General features: G+C 38.6%; 2 protein-coding genes across 3 annotated transcripts in view; both read right to left on the bottom strand.

Annotated features, from left to right (window-relative positions):
- Positions 1 to 1,264: 1,264 nt before the first annotated feature.
- On the bottom strand, positions 1,265 to 9,629 carry LOC137132020 (uncharacterized). Its single transcript, XM_067514025.1, has 10 exons — positions 9,523 to 9,629; positions 6,850 to 8,411; positions 6,020 to 6,122; positions 5,249 to 5,402; positions 5,023 to 5,070; positions 4,368 to 4,445; positions 3,789 to 3,926; positions 3,290 to 3,373; positions 2,890 to 2,940; positions 1,265 to 2,639 (listed from the first exon to the last, which is right to left on the bottom strand). The coding sequence occupies exons 2-10, from the start codon at positions 8,141 to 8,143 to the stop codon at positions 2,529 to 2,531; spliced, it is 2,061 nt and encodes a 686-aa protein (XP_067370126.1). The 5' UTR covers positions 8,144 to 8,411; positions 9,523 to 9,629; the 3' UTR covers positions 1,265 to 2,528.
- A 1,165-nt stretch (positions 9,630 to 10,794) lies between these two features.
- The window catches only part of anos1b (anosmin 1b), a 42,696-nt gene continuing 35,516 nt past the window's right edge, over positions 10,795 to 17,974 (bottom strand). For both annotated transcript variants that reach the window (XM_067514210.1, XM_067514209.1), the window contains exons 9-15: positions 17,242 to 17,380; positions 15,396 to 15,644; positions 14,636 to 14,730; positions 13,232 to 13,400; positions 12,642 to 12,874; positions 11,953 to 12,090; positions 10,795 to 11,780 (exon numbers count right to left, since the gene is read on the bottom strand). In XM_067514210.1, the coding sequence (XP_067370311.1) occupies positions 11,953 to 12,090; positions 12,642 to 12,874; positions 13,232 to 13,400; positions 14,636 to 14,730; positions 15,396 to 15,644; positions 17,242 to 17,380 (1,023 nt within the window). In that variant the 3' untranslated portion in view covers positions 10,795 to 11,780. The remainder of the gene's footprint in view (positions 11,781 to 11,952; positions 12,091 to 12,641; positions 12,875 to 13,231; positions 13,401 to 14,635; positions 14,731 to 15,395; positions 15,645 to 17,241; positions 17,381 to 17,974) is intronic.

The following is a 17,974-nucleotide window of genomic DNA, read 5'->3' as shown; positions in this document are numbered from 1 at the left end:
CCACTGAGACGCCACAGCAAATTTCCGATGTCCGGTCACTTCTTTCACTTTAAAATCCTTCTGAACATTTCAATACTCTGAAAGGGCTGAATCGAATCAAACAATCAAGCACAAATCAGGTAGCAGCACAGTCATCTATACTGTAGCTGTGCATATCTGAAGAAAACACTCCCCAGAGGCTCACGATGAATCCCAGCAGTAATCTTAAGCTGAAACCTTCCTTTATATAACGCACTTAATTTGCATTACATAACTTGCTCTTGAAGGTCAACTCGTTTAGACGCCTGCGGTAATGCTAATTATGACATTAAAGTATGTAGCACATAGGTATTCAGGGATGCATGCTGATTAGCAGAACATCCTTCGTTCAGTAGACATGAAATAAACACTCCTGTCAGCAGGTGTCTACACTGAAAAGCCCTTGACCAAGACACTTAACCTTGATCCAGCTCCACAGCTACAGATGTTTCTGACCTTGTGCTTTGACTGGAAGCTGAGTGGAAAAATTGACTGTGGCACGATGATAATTGGTTATTTTAAAGCCCCCTCTTCTGGTAATTATATAGTAATGCAGTACTACATAACTACAGTACTTGAGATTCTTTTCTATCACAATGATAGTTCAGGTTTATCAACAACTACTTACACAAAAATATCTTGACAATGTATTTTTGTGCTAAAGATAAAAAGATTTGAGGAGATAATGTCTTTGAAGTCACACTCACGCTTTTTCTGGGATGGACATTCTGAAACCAGATTTATAATTTAGAATTTAATTGACAATAAGAGTTCGAATAATTCCCATCTTTACTTTAGGCAGGGGCATATATTTTGTATTAGTACTACATCATAAAGAAATCTTATAGACGTTAAACATCTGAGACAAGACCAGCTGGGTAAATATGGCTATTTGTGCATAGGATTTGCTTGGAGCCGGATTTCACATTTAAGGCTAAATAAACCTTGAACTCCTAATTATAACAACAAGTGCAGCTTAAAATATCTAAGCAATGCAGACACTATTGTTGGTGACTGCTGTCAGTTTTTAATCACAGCACTTTTCATTTAAAACGAATTAAGATAGAAGCTGCAACAAATTTCTTAGCAGAACTGGCCTTTTCAATATAACAATGAAAACAGTCGGGAAACAATTGTGGGTTGTTTTTTTTTTTTCGATTTTTTTTCTCAAAGCAAGCATGTACACTAGGAGGCCAGTAAAAGTACAATACAATCGGTTAATCAATAATTGAAAATAACAACACAATCCAGGTTTGACAGAGGATTTAATCAAAATAGCTGAGGTCCATTTGTTTCTCTGCTAGAAAGCCAAACTGTAACCACGACTTTCTGCACCTGTGTTAATGCATCCATGAGAAGAAGTAACAATTTAAAGCTGGAAAAGCAAAAAATACGTGGCCTAAATCAAAAACGGTGGTCCACAGCAGCTAGCTGTACAGCTTAATGTAAAATTTAACAACTGGCCTGAGGAACATTTCAACTGAAATCGATGTATCTAAATGTTAAATTATCAGCAAACAATGGCTCGTAGCTGAAAACACTGAGGGAAAAATAAGCCTCCACAAAACTTACCACAAGGATGTTTGTCACAACAGAACAGAAGAAAAGGGCAAAATATTAAAGTGGAAACTGGTATTTTAATGACAATTTATTTGGAGTAAGGGGTCAAAAAACTAATGCTTTGAACAAAAACTACCTTGAAAAATTATATCCATAATTTGAGCCATCGCCAAAACATGCCTTTAGCCTGCAAGTCACCACACTGTGAGGCAGCCAGGAAGAAAATGTGATCAGTACATTCAGCTGATTAGGCTCCACGGGTAGAACTTTGACGTGCAAATATCTGCAGTCCAAGAAAACTTTACCAACTCAAACCTTCAAGTGTTAAGTGAACAGTTGGTCCACTGGATAATGCGTCCTAGCTTCACATGATGACATGTTAAAAAACATGCATGTAAGCATCACACCGCTGTTAAATCCGGCATAAAATAAACAAATAAAAAAGTAACTTAGTTTAAAATGACCATCCAGGACGTAAGGCTACTCCATTTGGGAGGGAATGTTCACCCCACTGGTCCAGGCTGGTCCAACACCTGTGTCTTCAGTCAAAGTCAGAGTTCCCCAATGTGTCCTTAAACATGGCTATCTGACGGTGTAGTTAAAATCCACTGGGGTATGGGAAATGTATCACACAAAAGAAACCTGATGGGTACAGCACGTTCTCAGGGGTCAGTAGGGGGCCACATCAGTAGTTTATTGCAAGCTTGCAAGTAAAAACCAGCGTAGCTACAAACTGTTACTGAATTCCACATGTCATGTCATCATAAGTACCAAAAGTGACAACCATTCTGCTGTCAGTCACACAGGCAGAATGGCAATTAGGGCTCCCTGGAATACAGATGGCTGGGTTGTGTTACCGTATGTAACAGGCTGTCTGACAGGCGTGGACAGACCGTCTCGTGTAACCAGGCAATCAGTCAGTGAGTAGAGGAGGCCTTTGTTTGGGGAGTTCAATCGTTAAAGCGACAGTCACACAACTCCTTGTAGATTCTGTTGCGGATGCGAGGCATGTCGTCCTGACTGAACAAAAGAGGCTGCTTCACAGAGAGACGGCGGCAGTACTGGAGGACAGAAAAGTAAAACAGTTGAGGCAAAATAACCCATAACCACAGTTTGGTTGCCATATAATGTTTGGACAATGACCGAAATTGTTTTTATCCACCTAGAAGACAGAGCAATGATCACATTTTTGCAGAAACCGGAGGCAGGAAAGACAATAGAGAACTACTTCTACTTTATTTACTTTTCTGCCAGGAATTAGACAGATTAAAAAAAAAGAGAGAGCGAACAAACAGTGGCAAAATGTCTCACCTCAAGGACAAAAACTCCACAGTCGCTGTCGTTTTTCTGCTGTGGAATACCCTGAGGAGTCAGTGAGAGCCAGTCAACCAGTAAGACAGACAAAAGAGATCACATTTCCTGAACTGACTAATGTACCTCACTCTACATTTGGATTTACTCTGCAAATATGCAGCTAATTATTTTGTTTGACATAGCAATCAGAAAGTCATTAAGAAATTTAACGGAGCAGTAATTAATGTATTGTTCAAGGTCCATTCGCCGAGTCCGGCAACAACAGTAAGGACAACGAAAAAAAAAAAAAAAAAGTAAATAAAATTAATAAATAAAATATAAATATTATTCTTGATATAAATGTTTTCAGATAACATGGTGAAAAAAACTTAGCACCGTAGTCTGGATTCAGGGTTACCTTGATGATGGTAATCTTCCAGCCTTTTTGGAAAGCTGCCTGTTTCTTCTCTCTGGCTTCAGACTGAAGATACTTCATTATGTTCTGATAGGGACACACACACACACACACACACACACAGACACACACACATGCACACACACACGGGAAAGAGTTCAGTTACCTCTACAGACTGTAAATGCCTAATTCGGTGTTATGAATGCTTTATAAAAATCTTCTACAAAGACTGTGTGAAGCTGTATTGTGAAATGCCTGGATTTCTCGAGAAATTTCGAGAAGCATATTCGGCTGATACCAACATCAATGAAAAAATAAGAGAAATTCATCTCAAATAGTCCAACAGTGGTCTAATAATTTGTTTGGGCAGAGGGCAAAAGGGCTGGGTCCATGATGACAGGGTCCCATCAGTACTCGCTTGCTCTCCAAAGAGTCAACAGCATCCAAAACGTGAAACAACAAACTACAACCAAAGGACTTTAAGACGCATATAGGCACTCACATCTGTGGTGTGTCTGAAGACAATGCCTTGACTGTCATAATAACTGATGGTTTTGGTTGCCATGGTAACTGTGACGAGAGACCAGTGGATCTCTAAATGGATGGGAATTAGCAAAAGCCACTTGGAGAACAGGTCAACCTAAAAAAACAAAAACAAAAAACACACAGTTGAAGAAACAAAATGTTGCAGCTTTCTCCTACTAAATACCAAGCACAATTAAGTATTTGGAGGCACAATAAAGAAGTTTGATAATTGTTTTATGTGTGACAACATCACACTATAGGACAAGCACGCTCATCATCATTTGTGATTGGTATTATGACATTTCTTGCCTGCAAAGTCTGACTGTCAAGGGATTGGAAATGTTGGTTACTCAACATATTTTATATGACACACTTTTACTTCTGTAGAAAGCAAACTGAATTTAGACTATGGTAACCAGACCCCAAAAATGGTTGACCGTGATTTAAAATCTAAAAGCTTGTTGCTTGTCCACCATCTGGACCTGGAGTGTCAAGTCGCTCAAAACAACTGAAGAATGGCAAAACTCCAAACTCTTCCAAATGTATTCTTCCTTACTTTTTTAGTCCATCTCTTCACACCTTCATAACCCTTAGCAACCAGCTGCTTGTGGAAAAAGCTGTTGAAAAAATGAACCTGGAGGAAAGAGAGAGAAATACTAAAACGACACGAGACAATGTTATATTTATTAATTGATTAAAGCTACAGTATGCAACATTTTTCAAATATTTTAGCGGAAATATGCCCCATAACTTATCTGAATGTGGAGAGCTGGTGTTGACGTCTCCCATGAAACAGAGCCATTGCACAGCACTGGCAGCAGTACACAGATATTCACTTCTAAAGGTTTTTGAGCGATGCTCGCCCTCATGAGCAATCAGAGAAGAGCAAAAAATTCTCCTTGATTTGTAGGTTTAATAGTATTTTTTATTTCTTGTAATTTCAAAACTCTGAATACCTGAAGGGCTGTGCATAGCGTAGCCGTGCGTAAAGAGTTAAGCACCGAGTTAAGATACTCACTCAGGTAAGATACTGAGTCTAAAGCTGCCATTAGCTTAAGTTGCACACTGTAGCTTTAAATAACATGCTTAAGAAGAAAGAGTGTCAAAACAATGTTAAGCCATGCATACTTCATACCTCAATCACATTTCATATTTTTAAATATCATTTTATATCCTTTTGGACTCTATATTTAAAAAAAATTATGACTCACCTTGTGTTGTGTCGCTTCCATAATGAGTTCTCCATACATGTTGATAATCTGACCAGCAATAAGAAGAGAACAGTGAAACAAAGCCCAAGCATCATTAAAATAAACAAATGTAATTTTGTTTTCTCTTTGTGGTGGAAGTATTTTTAGGAATCTAGGATTTGAGCTCAAAGATTGATTGGAGCAGGAAGGCTCTTTTTTTACCTATGCAACCATCATCCTTCCTTACTTGATCATTTAGCCAATTCTGTTCTTCCAGCGTAGCAAGGTCCTCCAGGCTCAGTGTGTGTTTATTGTACATCACCATGAACCCTGCAATGGGAACAGAGGCCAGCCCCGCCCTGTACCGAGTCATCTCCCTTTTGATGTCCAGTCCTCTGAAACTTTACACATCAAGAGGAGAAATGCTGTAGAAATTTAAACTGACATCTCTTTTAGATCTTTAAGGAATATGACAAGCTCAGATACCAAAGGAGATACCACGAGGTTAGAAATTAAAAATAACACTCCTAAAAAAAGAAGTCACAGAAATAAAGCTGATGTTAATTTAAGCTGCTCAGATGTTAAATAAGATCCTTTGGAAATTAATTTAACATATTACATAAAATTTCATAGATAATTCACATTTTTACTTTATATTATGAGTGACGTAACACAATAGCGTGGTAATAAATATTTGTTTAAAAAATAAAAACAGTCACACAATATTAAGTTGGTTTTTACAGCAAGGAATCATCGACATTCATTTGTGTAGACAGTCGTTTCTGATTATTGGGAAAATAAACAGCTGTATTTTGCCTTTTATCGTGAAAGACTAAATCTCAATATGATGTATCATACAGATGAATCTACAAGCACTGAGTACAGTGTTCTGATAAATTCAAGAGAACAACTTGTACTCTGTTATGTCTGTTTGATGTTTCTCCCAAATATGTGCAAATACAGGGAAATTAAGACTTCGCCAAACAGGTGGATGTAGGGTGATTGTGTGTGTACTAACTTGTGACTGAGATCAGTGTTGTTCTTTTTCAGGTATTCCAAGACATCCGTCTCGCTGAGAGGAATGAAACTGCCATACTTCATATAAAAGCTCTCTAGAAACTCTAAAAAACAAACAAAAAAAAACAACAATTTTGACAGGATCATTTGACTATTACAGAAGCAATTTTAACACAGTGTTGATCAAAAGATGGTTTAAGGTTTAAACCCAAATTAAAAAATATCAATCTGAACCAACAAATACTTTGTTTTATATTTATGTCTGTGTACTGATGAGTGCAATTAGTGTGACTAACTAAATATTTTTATTACCAAACTTTTTTTTTTAGAACAACCTTACATGTGCCTTACTTCCTAATGTAGTCTCCCTCTTTCTGATTCATGATAAATGTGCAGCTGACTGATTTGAAAACATGGTGAATCAAGTTTGATCTAACATTAGATGTCCTGAAATTGTCTGTCCTCAAAGCCAAAATATCTGTAGGTATTCAGGCTCAAACAAACAAACACAATTATTATTCTTTCAACATCAAAAATGTAATCATTCTAGTGGAATCATTATTTAATTTTTTGAAATGTGCTCCAATCCACACTTTATAACTGAAGGAATTATAACTAGATAGTAAAAGTAATTTCAATCATGCATCAAATTCATTTTTTGAGGGTGATACAAAAATATGCTATAAATGCTCTTAATTACACATCAACAAAAGTTTAGATCAGATTCTTTCCTTTTGTGTGATAAAACTAAAATTTTAACAAACTGTAAGGATGATAAACATATTTTTGCAGAGCTATAGATTAGCACTGTGTGCTCAAAACACATCTTACCATGGATCATATCAGTAAGATGCTCCAGGCTTTCGGTGTTCTGCTTCTTTTCATCAATGTCAGCTTCTTCCACCTGATCCTTACCCAACAAGTTTTCCAAGACCTGCTTCTCCCAGGTTCCAGGCTGACAGTACAGCATGTGGTCTCTTACAGCACAGTGGTGCTGCATTTGGCACACTGAGATAGGGCCCTGGGTTGAAGGAGAAACTGTTGGTAGTTGAGAAGTTTCCATTTCCATTAGTGTGGATCTGTGGTCGTGGTCTGCTGGGGTGGTGTCGTTTCCATTAAACAAAATTTCTGGTAAACAAACTTGGTCTGTTTTGTCAGTGATTTGGTCCACTTGCATCTCACAGTCAACGCCCTGGGGAGTTCCCAACCTCCCAACCAAACCAGGACCTGAGATCGATAGTAGTCCATTTCCAGCTTCACTCACAATCAAGTTGTTCTCTCCTTCAGGTTCGGTGTCAGATAGGTTTACTATGTCTCCGTTAGCAAATGAAGATTTAACCATGCTGGACTCTGTCTGGTCTCCCTGTTCCATCTCGGCAATTTTGTTCTCCTCCTTTACTGCACCAGCAGCCCCTGACCCCTCTATCAACATGTGTTCATTTTTCTGTGAATCATTCTTTTGGGCAACACAGTTCCTCATTGATCCATCCTGCAGGGATGTGACACCCAGGGAGGATTGTGACTGGGTTAAAGTCAGTACTTCAGTCGTTTGCACCTCCTCCCATGTATGATTTCCATCCTCTGCTTCCTGTACAATCTCCTTGGTGAAATCCAAGTTCTTGATGTGTGTCAACTGGCCCCCAACTTTTCTTTTTGGGGTGTCCCCAGCGTCCCTGCCAGCACCCCTACCTCTCCCTCTTCCCCTTCCCCTTCCTCTGCCTGAAGTTTTAACATTGTGTCCTCTACTGTTGGGTCCACAGCAGTCACAAGCCTTAGGAGTCCTCTTCCTGCCCGACGTACGACCATTGACAGGAAGCTGAGAAGAGGGTGGAATCTGAGTAGAAGACCAGGTAGATGCTTGGCTTGAGTTAGATGTAAGTACTTTGGGTGGGGTTACAACAGGGGGTTCTGCACAAGCAGAAGATGGAGAAGATGGATGTGTCAAGTCTGAGTTGGAGGTAAGATCTGTAGTGTGCAGCTTAGTTTTGAGGTCCTGTCCTTTAGTATCTCCAGAGGGAGGCACCAGATTTGCTACTTGCAGAGGAGATGTTGTAGCAGGAAAGGTTAAATGAGATGATGCTGGTGGTGTTGTTTTCATTGGGGAAGCAGAGCTGCTGTGAACCATGACGTCCTCCTTTGGCTCTTCAACCCCATCCCCAATACCCCTCTACAACCTTCACTATCTTCTTCTCCCCTTTGGTCTTTTCAGGAGTTGTAGTTTGCTTGTTCCTTATTTTAAATGTGACACTTCTTTTCAGATATACCTCCGTAAAGTACCCTTGTTGTATGGAAAAGAAGCTCAGCTCGTCTTTTTCCCACCATAAAGCTACAATAGCACTAGGCTGGCAGGTTGCAAGAGTTCCTCAATGCAATAATAACAATACCGTGGCTTCCTAATTAGAGCAAGCAGAACAAAAGAGACAAGATAGGGGAAGGAACAGAGATTAAAAATGGAGACATATTAACTAGAGGATATTTTAACATTGTGTCCAAATAAGTTTTATCTGTCTTTATCTTACTGCCACTTGGGAACTGCCCTGCTGTTCATTGTAAGAAAATATCTTATCAAATCTAACAAGAAAAGCTGGCTGCTAATAATTGGTAAAAAGACATATAGGCTACATCCTTCAGCCACAACCACCTGGTGGTGGACAAGTGTCAGCATGGGCACTATGTTGCCCATAGCATGTACGTTAACCGCTGTGCTGTGAACCCCAGATTCAGCTTAATGCCATAGAAATAGATTTTGTCAGTGTAGGCTATCTGCAGAACAGAAGCCACAACTACAGTGATGTTATCTTCACAGTTTCTTAATGAGCCATTTACTTTTAACTTGCAACAATCTCAGCTTTACGATACAAAACGACACAACGGCTACAAAATAAAATGTGACAATCAAGTTAAGATTTTGTGCTAAATAACAGTACTATTCTTTAGTGCGCTTAACTCGATGCCACTTTTTTTTTAAAGGCTGTGATTTAGTTCGTTACATATTTCGCAAACATTAGCATCACAGCAGCAATATTAACAATTTCTAGTGACGCAATTAGTTAAACTCTGTAGACGCACCAGCCAATAGCAGCGCTTGTGTTCGAGCATCTTTGCTAATGACAGTCGGAATGTCCACAGTCAATTATGATGTGAAGTTAAATGAAAACTACCTCGTTAGCTTATCATGGTGATACGATATTGTGTTTGTCACCAAACTACTGAACCATGTTTACACAAACATTCAATATGCTGTGGAACAATTTCACAACATTGAACATGACATTTTACAAAGTTCTGCATAAGTTACTTGTTCCACTGAAGCTAAGTTAGCTAGCTGCTGCCAAAACACAGACGAAAACACAAAGCAGCGACTACACACATTTCCTCCATTTCCAGGAGGAAGTTGGGAGCGCATAAAGACAAAGAAGGAGCTGAAACCTAGTATTTTATTTGGCTTGGAGAAGAAGCCGAAACTGTTTCAAAAAATCGTAAATAAACATAATTATACTGTACCTTGTCAGAGAAATAACAAACTCAGTTTGTAGCCACGATTTCAAGAAGCTGTAGTCGCTCGTTGATTACATCACGGAGCCGAGCTCGGCTTCGGCTGCATCCGGACATTACACGAAGTGTCACTGGGATTTGATTTGATCTTGTCTGTTGGGTGTGCGAACCTCCTATCACCACCACGGACGCCCCGACATTTTCACGAAGACTTGTAAATTAAGTTTTGGGAGTTAATCCAAATAAACTTAATGTGCCTCCACGTGTTCTGTAAAATGTATTGTCATGTTTATATGTAGAAATATCATGGGCAAAACCGAAAATGAGGACTGATCGCAGAAGAAACTGCCGTCTAACCCAAATCCCAAACACTCCCAAATTTCCCAAATCCCAAATTTCACTGCGAAAACAGTGGAGAAATATTAATAAATAAATAAACAAAGATGCCTCTTGAAACTCAGACCAACGGCCTTCACAGAATCCAGGTGACTCCTGCCAGCGCAGCCTTTCTTGGCCCGCAGGGTTAACATCGTTCTCCAGGCCACTTTCTGGCACTCTCATGCAAAAATAAATGTCCATCAATGTAAATACTAAAAGCAAACAAACGTCTTTTTGTTTTCCTTTGGCTGTTCCCTTTCAGCGGTCGGCATAGCTAATCATCCATCTCCATCTATTCTGCATCATCTTCTCTGGCCCCCACTACCTTCACGTCCTCTCTCACTACCTCCATAAATCTCCCCTTTATTCGGTGTGGAAGTCATGATTCACATGTTTAGTTTGGCATGTGTTTTACGTCGGATTCCCTTCCTGACACAACCTTCTGCATTTGTCCAGGCACGGGGCTGGCGCAAGAAGACACTGGCTTGTGCCCCCTTGTGTCTACATTGTAAAAAAAAAAACCCAAACACACCAAAAATCTTTTGTGCTGTGGGATTAGAGAGTCTTTGCGAACCAGTATGAATGTCTTGTTGTGTTTGCATTCATTAATTACCCATTTGTAATGTAATCCCATAGGTTGGGTTGATGTCATTTTAGTGTTTGCATTATTATATCTCTCTGGTTTTATTTGTTAATGTCCTTATACTGTCCAGTGTTACATTATCTTCTTGTTCTACTTCATTTTACAGCTTTGATGTATCAATGAAATATAACAGTTATGTTTCCACCGTCTGATATTTACAAAAAATACAGTCTACAGCAATCCCCTGCTTACTTTGATTAATGCAAATTCATGTATAAATCTGCAGTTGTGTAATTCTGTCCCAGGACACTGACTCACTGTGTCTTCATTTCCTTTAATTACAAAATCAAAAACGGGAAAACAATAAATAAAACTAAAGAAAAGCAATTAAGTACAAAATTATAAACAATAACATGTCCAAAAGTTACATAGAGAATATAAACATAGTAATTATTGGTTGACAGCAGAACTTCTCAAACTTTTCAAAGCAATGACATGACTTGTGTGAATACGAGAAAAAAAAACTAATTTACAGTTATATTAACCGAGGGAAAATGTCACATATCTTATTTCATAAAGTCGGTGAACCATAATGGAAATTAATGCTGAACAAGGGCCATAACATATTAAACAAGAACATTCCTGCATTTTCTAAACAAAATGTGAAAATATTTCAGCTTACTTAAAAGACACCAAGTGCAACAGGGTATGCACTGGAAAAAACACAACCTGTTGCAATACATTATTATTTTTACATAAGGTCAGTGCTATACTATTCTTCACTATCATGATCAAAAACAACAAGCTAATCAGTCACTTTACAAGTGTCCTTCGGCTCCAGTGACGTCAGGTGATTTTGGTGACTTTATTAGTTCCACCACCAAACATGTACAGAGGCAGCCGAGCAAAAGTCTCACTATTCACATACATGTCTTGGAACACTGTGGCACTAATGCCAAGAGGAATTAGCCGCAGCTTAAAAAAAATATATAGATAAAGTAAGTACTTGGTGCTTTTTAAACTGCCACCATGTAAAGATACAGCATTATTAAAGGCCCTAACCTTCAGATTGGCTAACAGATTATTACTGGAATACAAATAATTATTTTCAGCAGAGCAAGATTACAGCCCTTATGTTTGAAAAGTGGTTAAAGTGAAATTATCAGGAAATACCATCCACTTTACAAAGAGAAACTCCTATTTTATAGTTTTGCTCGTGTTTCGTGCACTTGGTAAAGATGTTGTCCTAAGTTGTTCATAAAGATGGTTGTGGTGCAGCAGGCAGTGGCAGCTGTTGGGTTTGGGCCTGGAACAGATGATTTCTTATATTAGGTGGACAGAAGATTAAAAAATATGATGTTTTCACAGCATCACATTCTCAAAAAAAAAAGAAAAGTTTATGCTATTTTATAATTTAAAGAGATAAAAGCATGATTTATTATGTTTAACTAATCTGCACAAATGTGCTGTTTTTATACCTATAGAACGGTGAGAGCTGGAGTGTGAATGGTCTTGGAGACTGCAGTGCCATTTCTGCCCCCTGCTGTTAACACCTGGAGCTGCAGCTGGTAAACACTATCAGCCTGAAGACCAGAAACTGTCACTGACCGCTGAGACTGTCGAGGAACAGACAGTTAGTTAAAACACAACGACGTGCTATCCTTCAATGTCATTGTTGTAATTCTATTTTGAAATTATGATAAAAATTGCACTTTCCACAAACACATCGTTTTTAAAAAACAAAGTGCTAAATAGAAAATACAGAGCGATTGCCAGCTGTAATAAATTTAAAGAAACCATAAGAGTAAAAAAGAACTATATAGAGACAATAAGAATAAAGAGCTAGCAGGGTTTTAAAAGAAGACATGGAGATTTGTCTTTGCTCAGGCACCGACAACAACTGCTTGTCTGCAGATCTGAGACGACCCACAGGTGATTAAAGGGTGAGAAGGTTTGACAATGTAGAAAAATGGAAAGGCCAATCAGTAAATTCAGTTCTAAGCATGACAGGGAACCGTTGAAAGGTGACGAGCCAAGTGGAATGTGCTTATATGTAGTTAGTTATTGTAATAACCCTACAATACAGCAGCTTTTAATTATAAAGAAATTTCCAACTTGGCATTTCCGAGTTGCTACTAGTAAAATACAGTGTATATTTTTCTCTCACCGATGCAATAGTCTGTGTCTGAGAGATAAGTGTGTCTTCCTGCCCTTCTGTTGATGTAGTAACGCCTGATTGGAGCTTCCAGGTAAACTGGAACCCCTCAATAGCAGTTGGATCCAGTGCATGCTGGGACATCATCCAGCGAAACTTGGTGATCAAGGTGCCATTAACTTGCTCAAAGTCTGCAGTCAGCCGTTCTGGGCGCAGTGCAACCTTTCTGCCTGACAGGAGGCGCTCTGACTCAAACAAATGTAAAAAAAAAAACACTATAAATGATTCCTCAATGACACCTTAATGCTAAATATTAATGCTAATCAGAATGTGACTGTAATAATAATTATTTAAAGTGCATTGAATTAATTAACAGTGGTGCATGTGAAAAAGGCTGTTTGGCAGCACTGCTGGAATTCTGTGATATTACATAGTGTTTAAGGAAGCTGTGAGTAGCATATGTGTGGGTTCAGTGTTTATACTATTTTACTATTTTCTTTTCCAAAAAAACACAAGGCAACCACTTAAATGCCTGGCTTTTTAATGGGAAACAAGATTAATGAAGGTCAATGAAACACTGCCTTACATCTGTGTTTAGTTACCTCTAGCATCTGTGTTGCAGGGTGAAGATTTGCCTCCTCTGACCCTGATGGAAGAGCAAGTCGGGGTCGTAACCCAGGCAACAGCCTCTGATCCGGGATCAGCCTTCATTGCCAGCGCGACCCGGTACTTACAGCCAAACTGCAGGCCTGTGATGGTGTGATGGGTGCCCTGAAGAGAAAATGAAGTCAGTCATAAGAAGAGTGTTTAAAGAGCCATTACGGTGTGAGCTGTGCACAGCTGGTTGTTGAAACAGACCGATTACGATGTTCCTTTAAATAAACATATTACCTCGACTTTTGCATGGAAACCTGTCTCATATAAACAGCTTGTTAGCTCCATGTTAAAATAAACAACAAAGTTTGAAGCGGCACTTGGCAGCTTCATAGGTTGGCAGTTTCAAATGGCAAAAATAATGTTGTAACTGTTTAAAGACTGAAGTTCCACAAATGGCAAATGGTTTATATTCCCTTGGTTTGTGTCCACCGGAGAACTAGAATTCAGGAAATGTTCAGATTCCTTTACTGTGATGAATGAAATGGAAAATTTGACATTTTGCCCATCAATCTACATTCAATAAAACATAAAAATTTGAAAATGTTTACATTTTTCTCCCACTCCCACTTACAAAGGTATTCAGAACTGCTACAAGCTTTGCACACATGCTCTTCTGGCTGGTGGCTGCTCTCACGCACCGTCAATCTAACAGGGAAACATCTATGAACATCCGTCCTCAGGTCTCATTATGGGTCTTCTTGCCCACTTACTCAGTTTGTCAAGAATCTAGGAAGAGTCCTGGTGGTTCCAAACTTATCCTACTTCACAACTGTTGAGGCCACTGTGCTTCAGGGAACACTCAAAGCTATATGGATAGTTATCATACAGAGTCTAATCCAAGCTTACAGCCCTGTCATTAATTTTGTCATTGTGACAAATTACGAGGTTTTAGTTTGGTTCTGTTTAGATTTTCCCTGTGTATAACAGTACCTTTCACCAGAAAGACAAGTCCTGACACACCTCATTAAAAGTAAACACACTTTCAGTAAATGACTGTGGATGGTTTGTGGTGTAGAGTTTCAGAAAGTATTAGTTAACATTATTACTTCAAGCAACAAAATGTAACAGATATGCATATTCATAAAAATGTAGGATACTATAAAAATATAGGGATTTTGTCAGTGTTATGATCCTGTAAAAGTGGTAATAGGCAGAGTCGATGGCAGAGAGACAAAGTTACATGCAGACACTGGATGAGAGCACTTAATAGTGATCTGAGTTATGGTGATGAAATGGGATCGCTTAGACAACCATACACACATGGAGACACAACAACAATGCACACAATAGAAAAAAGACACCTATATGCAATTTCACAAACCCAGACATAAAAAAACGAGTAATTATACCTGCACCGTTGTTGTACTCTCTTTGCTTGTAACATTAGTACTGCAAGTATATGGATGCCACCTCAAAATGTATGGACCATGGTGTTTTTGTCTGGCTGTAAAGCATAAAAGAGAGACATACACACACTTCATAAATACATTATTGTCATGATGCATATTGATTCTACTTTCATCTAAATTTCTAAGACTTGCATTGTCTTGTTTTTTTCACATGCACGTTTTAACTTCTCATAAGTTTGTTAGTGCTCTGCTGCTTGTCAACCTCTTACAGTAGCCTCTCCCTGCTCCACTGTGCTGTGACACTGACTGCTATTCTTCATTGCGCTCTGTACAGCCTTTCAGTATTAGCCAGTATAAAATTACAATACTCAACAATGTTGCAAAACAAGTCAAGCAGGCATTGTTGAATTTTTCTTACTAGAGGGCTGAGATGCACTAATAAATGAGCTACATTTTGCAGCACATTTATAAAAAAAAGGGTTAATACATACTGCAATTTAGAATGTGTTCATAGGTTCAGTATTAATGTTGTCAAATCCATTCAACAGAGATTGTGTTGAGTGTGTGGGGAAAGTGCTTATAAAGTAAACTTTACAGCAAAACTACCTGACATTTTGTAGTAAGGGCAAGCTGCTGAAATTATCCTGATATGTGACAACAAAGATTTTCTCTTCCCATTTTCTCATTACTGTATTGTCAATAAACTCATTTAATGTTAATACATTGATTTAATTCATTAATCTATTTTAAATCAACTTACCATGATAAGGCCATTTCCAAAACACCTTGGCCTGCAGTTGGTTGTCATGGTAATGAGGGGCAGCGACCTCAAGACGTAGCTTGCCAGGGTTGACAGGGTTTAGGGGAGACTCAGGGTGGGGCAAAGAGGAAGACAAGAAAAGGTCAGAGGATGAAGGAGAGGAGGATGACAGAGAAGGAGATGAAGGAAGGAATGATGAAGATGAGGAGGACGAGGAGGAAGACGGAAGCTCATTAGAGAATTCTTGACCTTTGGGAGTAGAGTGGAGTGGAGAGGAGAGGAGAGAAGAGGAAAAAAATGATAAAAATGTAAAGTTTGGCAGATTTGAAAGTCTCAAACAGAGCAGTACAAAAAAATCATCAAACATTTTATTGTCAAAGCTCGTATATAAGCAGCATTTAATGTATGCAGTAGCTGTTAACATCGTATGACTGATTGGATGCATTAAACCACCAACCGTGCATGGGATTTATAACTATACTGTGCCAGAAATACCATAAACATGTGGGCAGAGTGCAGCTGGTAGCTAGCTTTACCGTTTATTCATTCACTCATAAATACTAATTGGCTTTATCTGGCCTATCTGACTCTGATTAACACTGAGAGAAAGCAGGCAAAAAGATGCACTATGTCAGATGTTAATACTGCTAAATTATAAATAGCAAAATGTTCCATTTAAAATTGTTGTTATGTGATTTTATAATTGAGCTGCAGCTGGCTATAACCCCCTGGTGGGTTGACCGACAGGTCACCTATAAATACCTATGTTGCCTGGACGACCATTAACATCACCACTTTCCACTTTACTGTGTGTGTTAGTGTGTTTAAACAGTGCAGCTGTAGGTAGATAAAACATGCTGACAGTCAGCAAACATAGCAGCCCCAAACTAACGGGAAAATAATTAACTCAATAATGTATGGCTCTGTTAACAAACGGTGGTTGCCTGCTATACATGAATTATTTACTACTGGCATCAAATGTTTCAAAAGCTGTACTTGACTGAGTTTCTATTTGGTGAAGGGTTGGTACATAGCAAATAGGTCTTAATTTTACCAACACCTCTTTGAGTCTTTGTTTATTCTTACAAAACAAAACTTGCCACATATTTGCTGCTACTTACTGTAACTTAAATATTTCTAGATAACTCTATCATGTCATCATGTCTAACAGACATGATGACAAATTTTACACCTAAAATATGACAAAAAATTTACTGAAACTGTAAACGGCAACAATGTACACATCCCTTTGGGCTCTTTTTTCCTAAAACACAGTCGAAACACAGGACAGATCCTTAGGCAAAGGTGTTTTGAATGCATTTGATCATTAGTAACATTAGGCACATCAACTTATTTTTTTGAATTTACAGGTTCATTTGAACACCAGAATTGCACTGAGCCACCTAATCTGCATAAACACAGCCCAAGCTGCACCTCCTTTCCCACACAGCACATATGTGAATTTGCCCAAGGCCAGGAAAATTGCAAAAGCAGGCGCAGTCTTAAAAAAAAAAAAACAGACTAGCACTAAGGAAAATTGCATAACACCTGCATTTGGATGAATGCTGGCAATGCACCTAAAGGAAAACAGAGCCCTAGAACTCTTACAGTAACATGTGCCTTGTACAGAACTCTTTATTCACGTCCACTCTAAAGCATATTAAAGGTTAACTGATATTAATTCCAGACAGAAAGTTCATTTCTAAACTGAAACCCCATCAAAGTCTACTCATTTTATATGGTAACGTGGCCTGTTCTAAAATATCTAAAATAAGCCATGAAATAAATTTTAGATAACACCACAAAAGGCAACAAGGAATTTACTATAAGTATTTGTTTCATTTACCTGTATGAGCAATAGTAGTGAAAACTGTTTGTGCCCTTGGACTCTTCAATCTCTTTTGACCCCAGTAAGCCACTGTCTGGACAGACAAGAGGTAGGAAGTGGCAGGCAGCAGACCCTGAAGCCAGAATTCACACTGTGCCTAAAACACACAAAAATGTGAAAATGGATTATAGAGATATGACATTCAGACCTGTTGTCCCTGGCTACTGCTTAATCCACTTTGCTAAAATCATTCAGAAATTATACCAAGTAATACCTAACTAAGGGTCTTAAAGTAGGTCATCAAATATCAAAAATGATGCAGTGTCCAATAGAACTGTTATCACTGTTACATCATCAGGATGACCAGTAAAGCCCCCACAGTTACTGCTGCCACCATCATCATTGCCTTTGTTATCCTCAGTGCATTATGATACTCACCATCCTGATCATTCTGAGCATAGTCCTTTTCTACATTAACAAGCTCTTAGTCAGTCAGGTCTTTGTAAACGTAGTCACAACAAAATTGGATGGATGGATGATAACAATTGTTTGTGTGTGTGTGAGGAAAAAACAAGCTAAAAGCAGTCTTCACTTGGGGACCTGCAGACCCAATTGTGTTGAAGTGTTTCCATTACTCTAAAGATAGACTATACATATGGCCTGTACAGCTGTACATGTGTGTGTATGTGTGTGTGCTATGTGCACAAATTTGTGAAACAGTGAGCAGGAAAAGCCTGGATTTCTATTTTAG

Source organism: Channa argus, chromosome 8 (assembly GCF_033026475.1).
Source record: "Channa argus isolate prfri chromosome 8, Channa argus male v1.0, whole genome shotgun sequence".
Classification (NCBI taxonomy): domain Eukaryota; kingdom Metazoa; phylum Chordata; class Actinopteri; order Anabantiformes; family Channidae; genus Channa; species Channa argus.
This window is presented reverse-complemented; position numbering and strand designations above follow the sequence as displayed.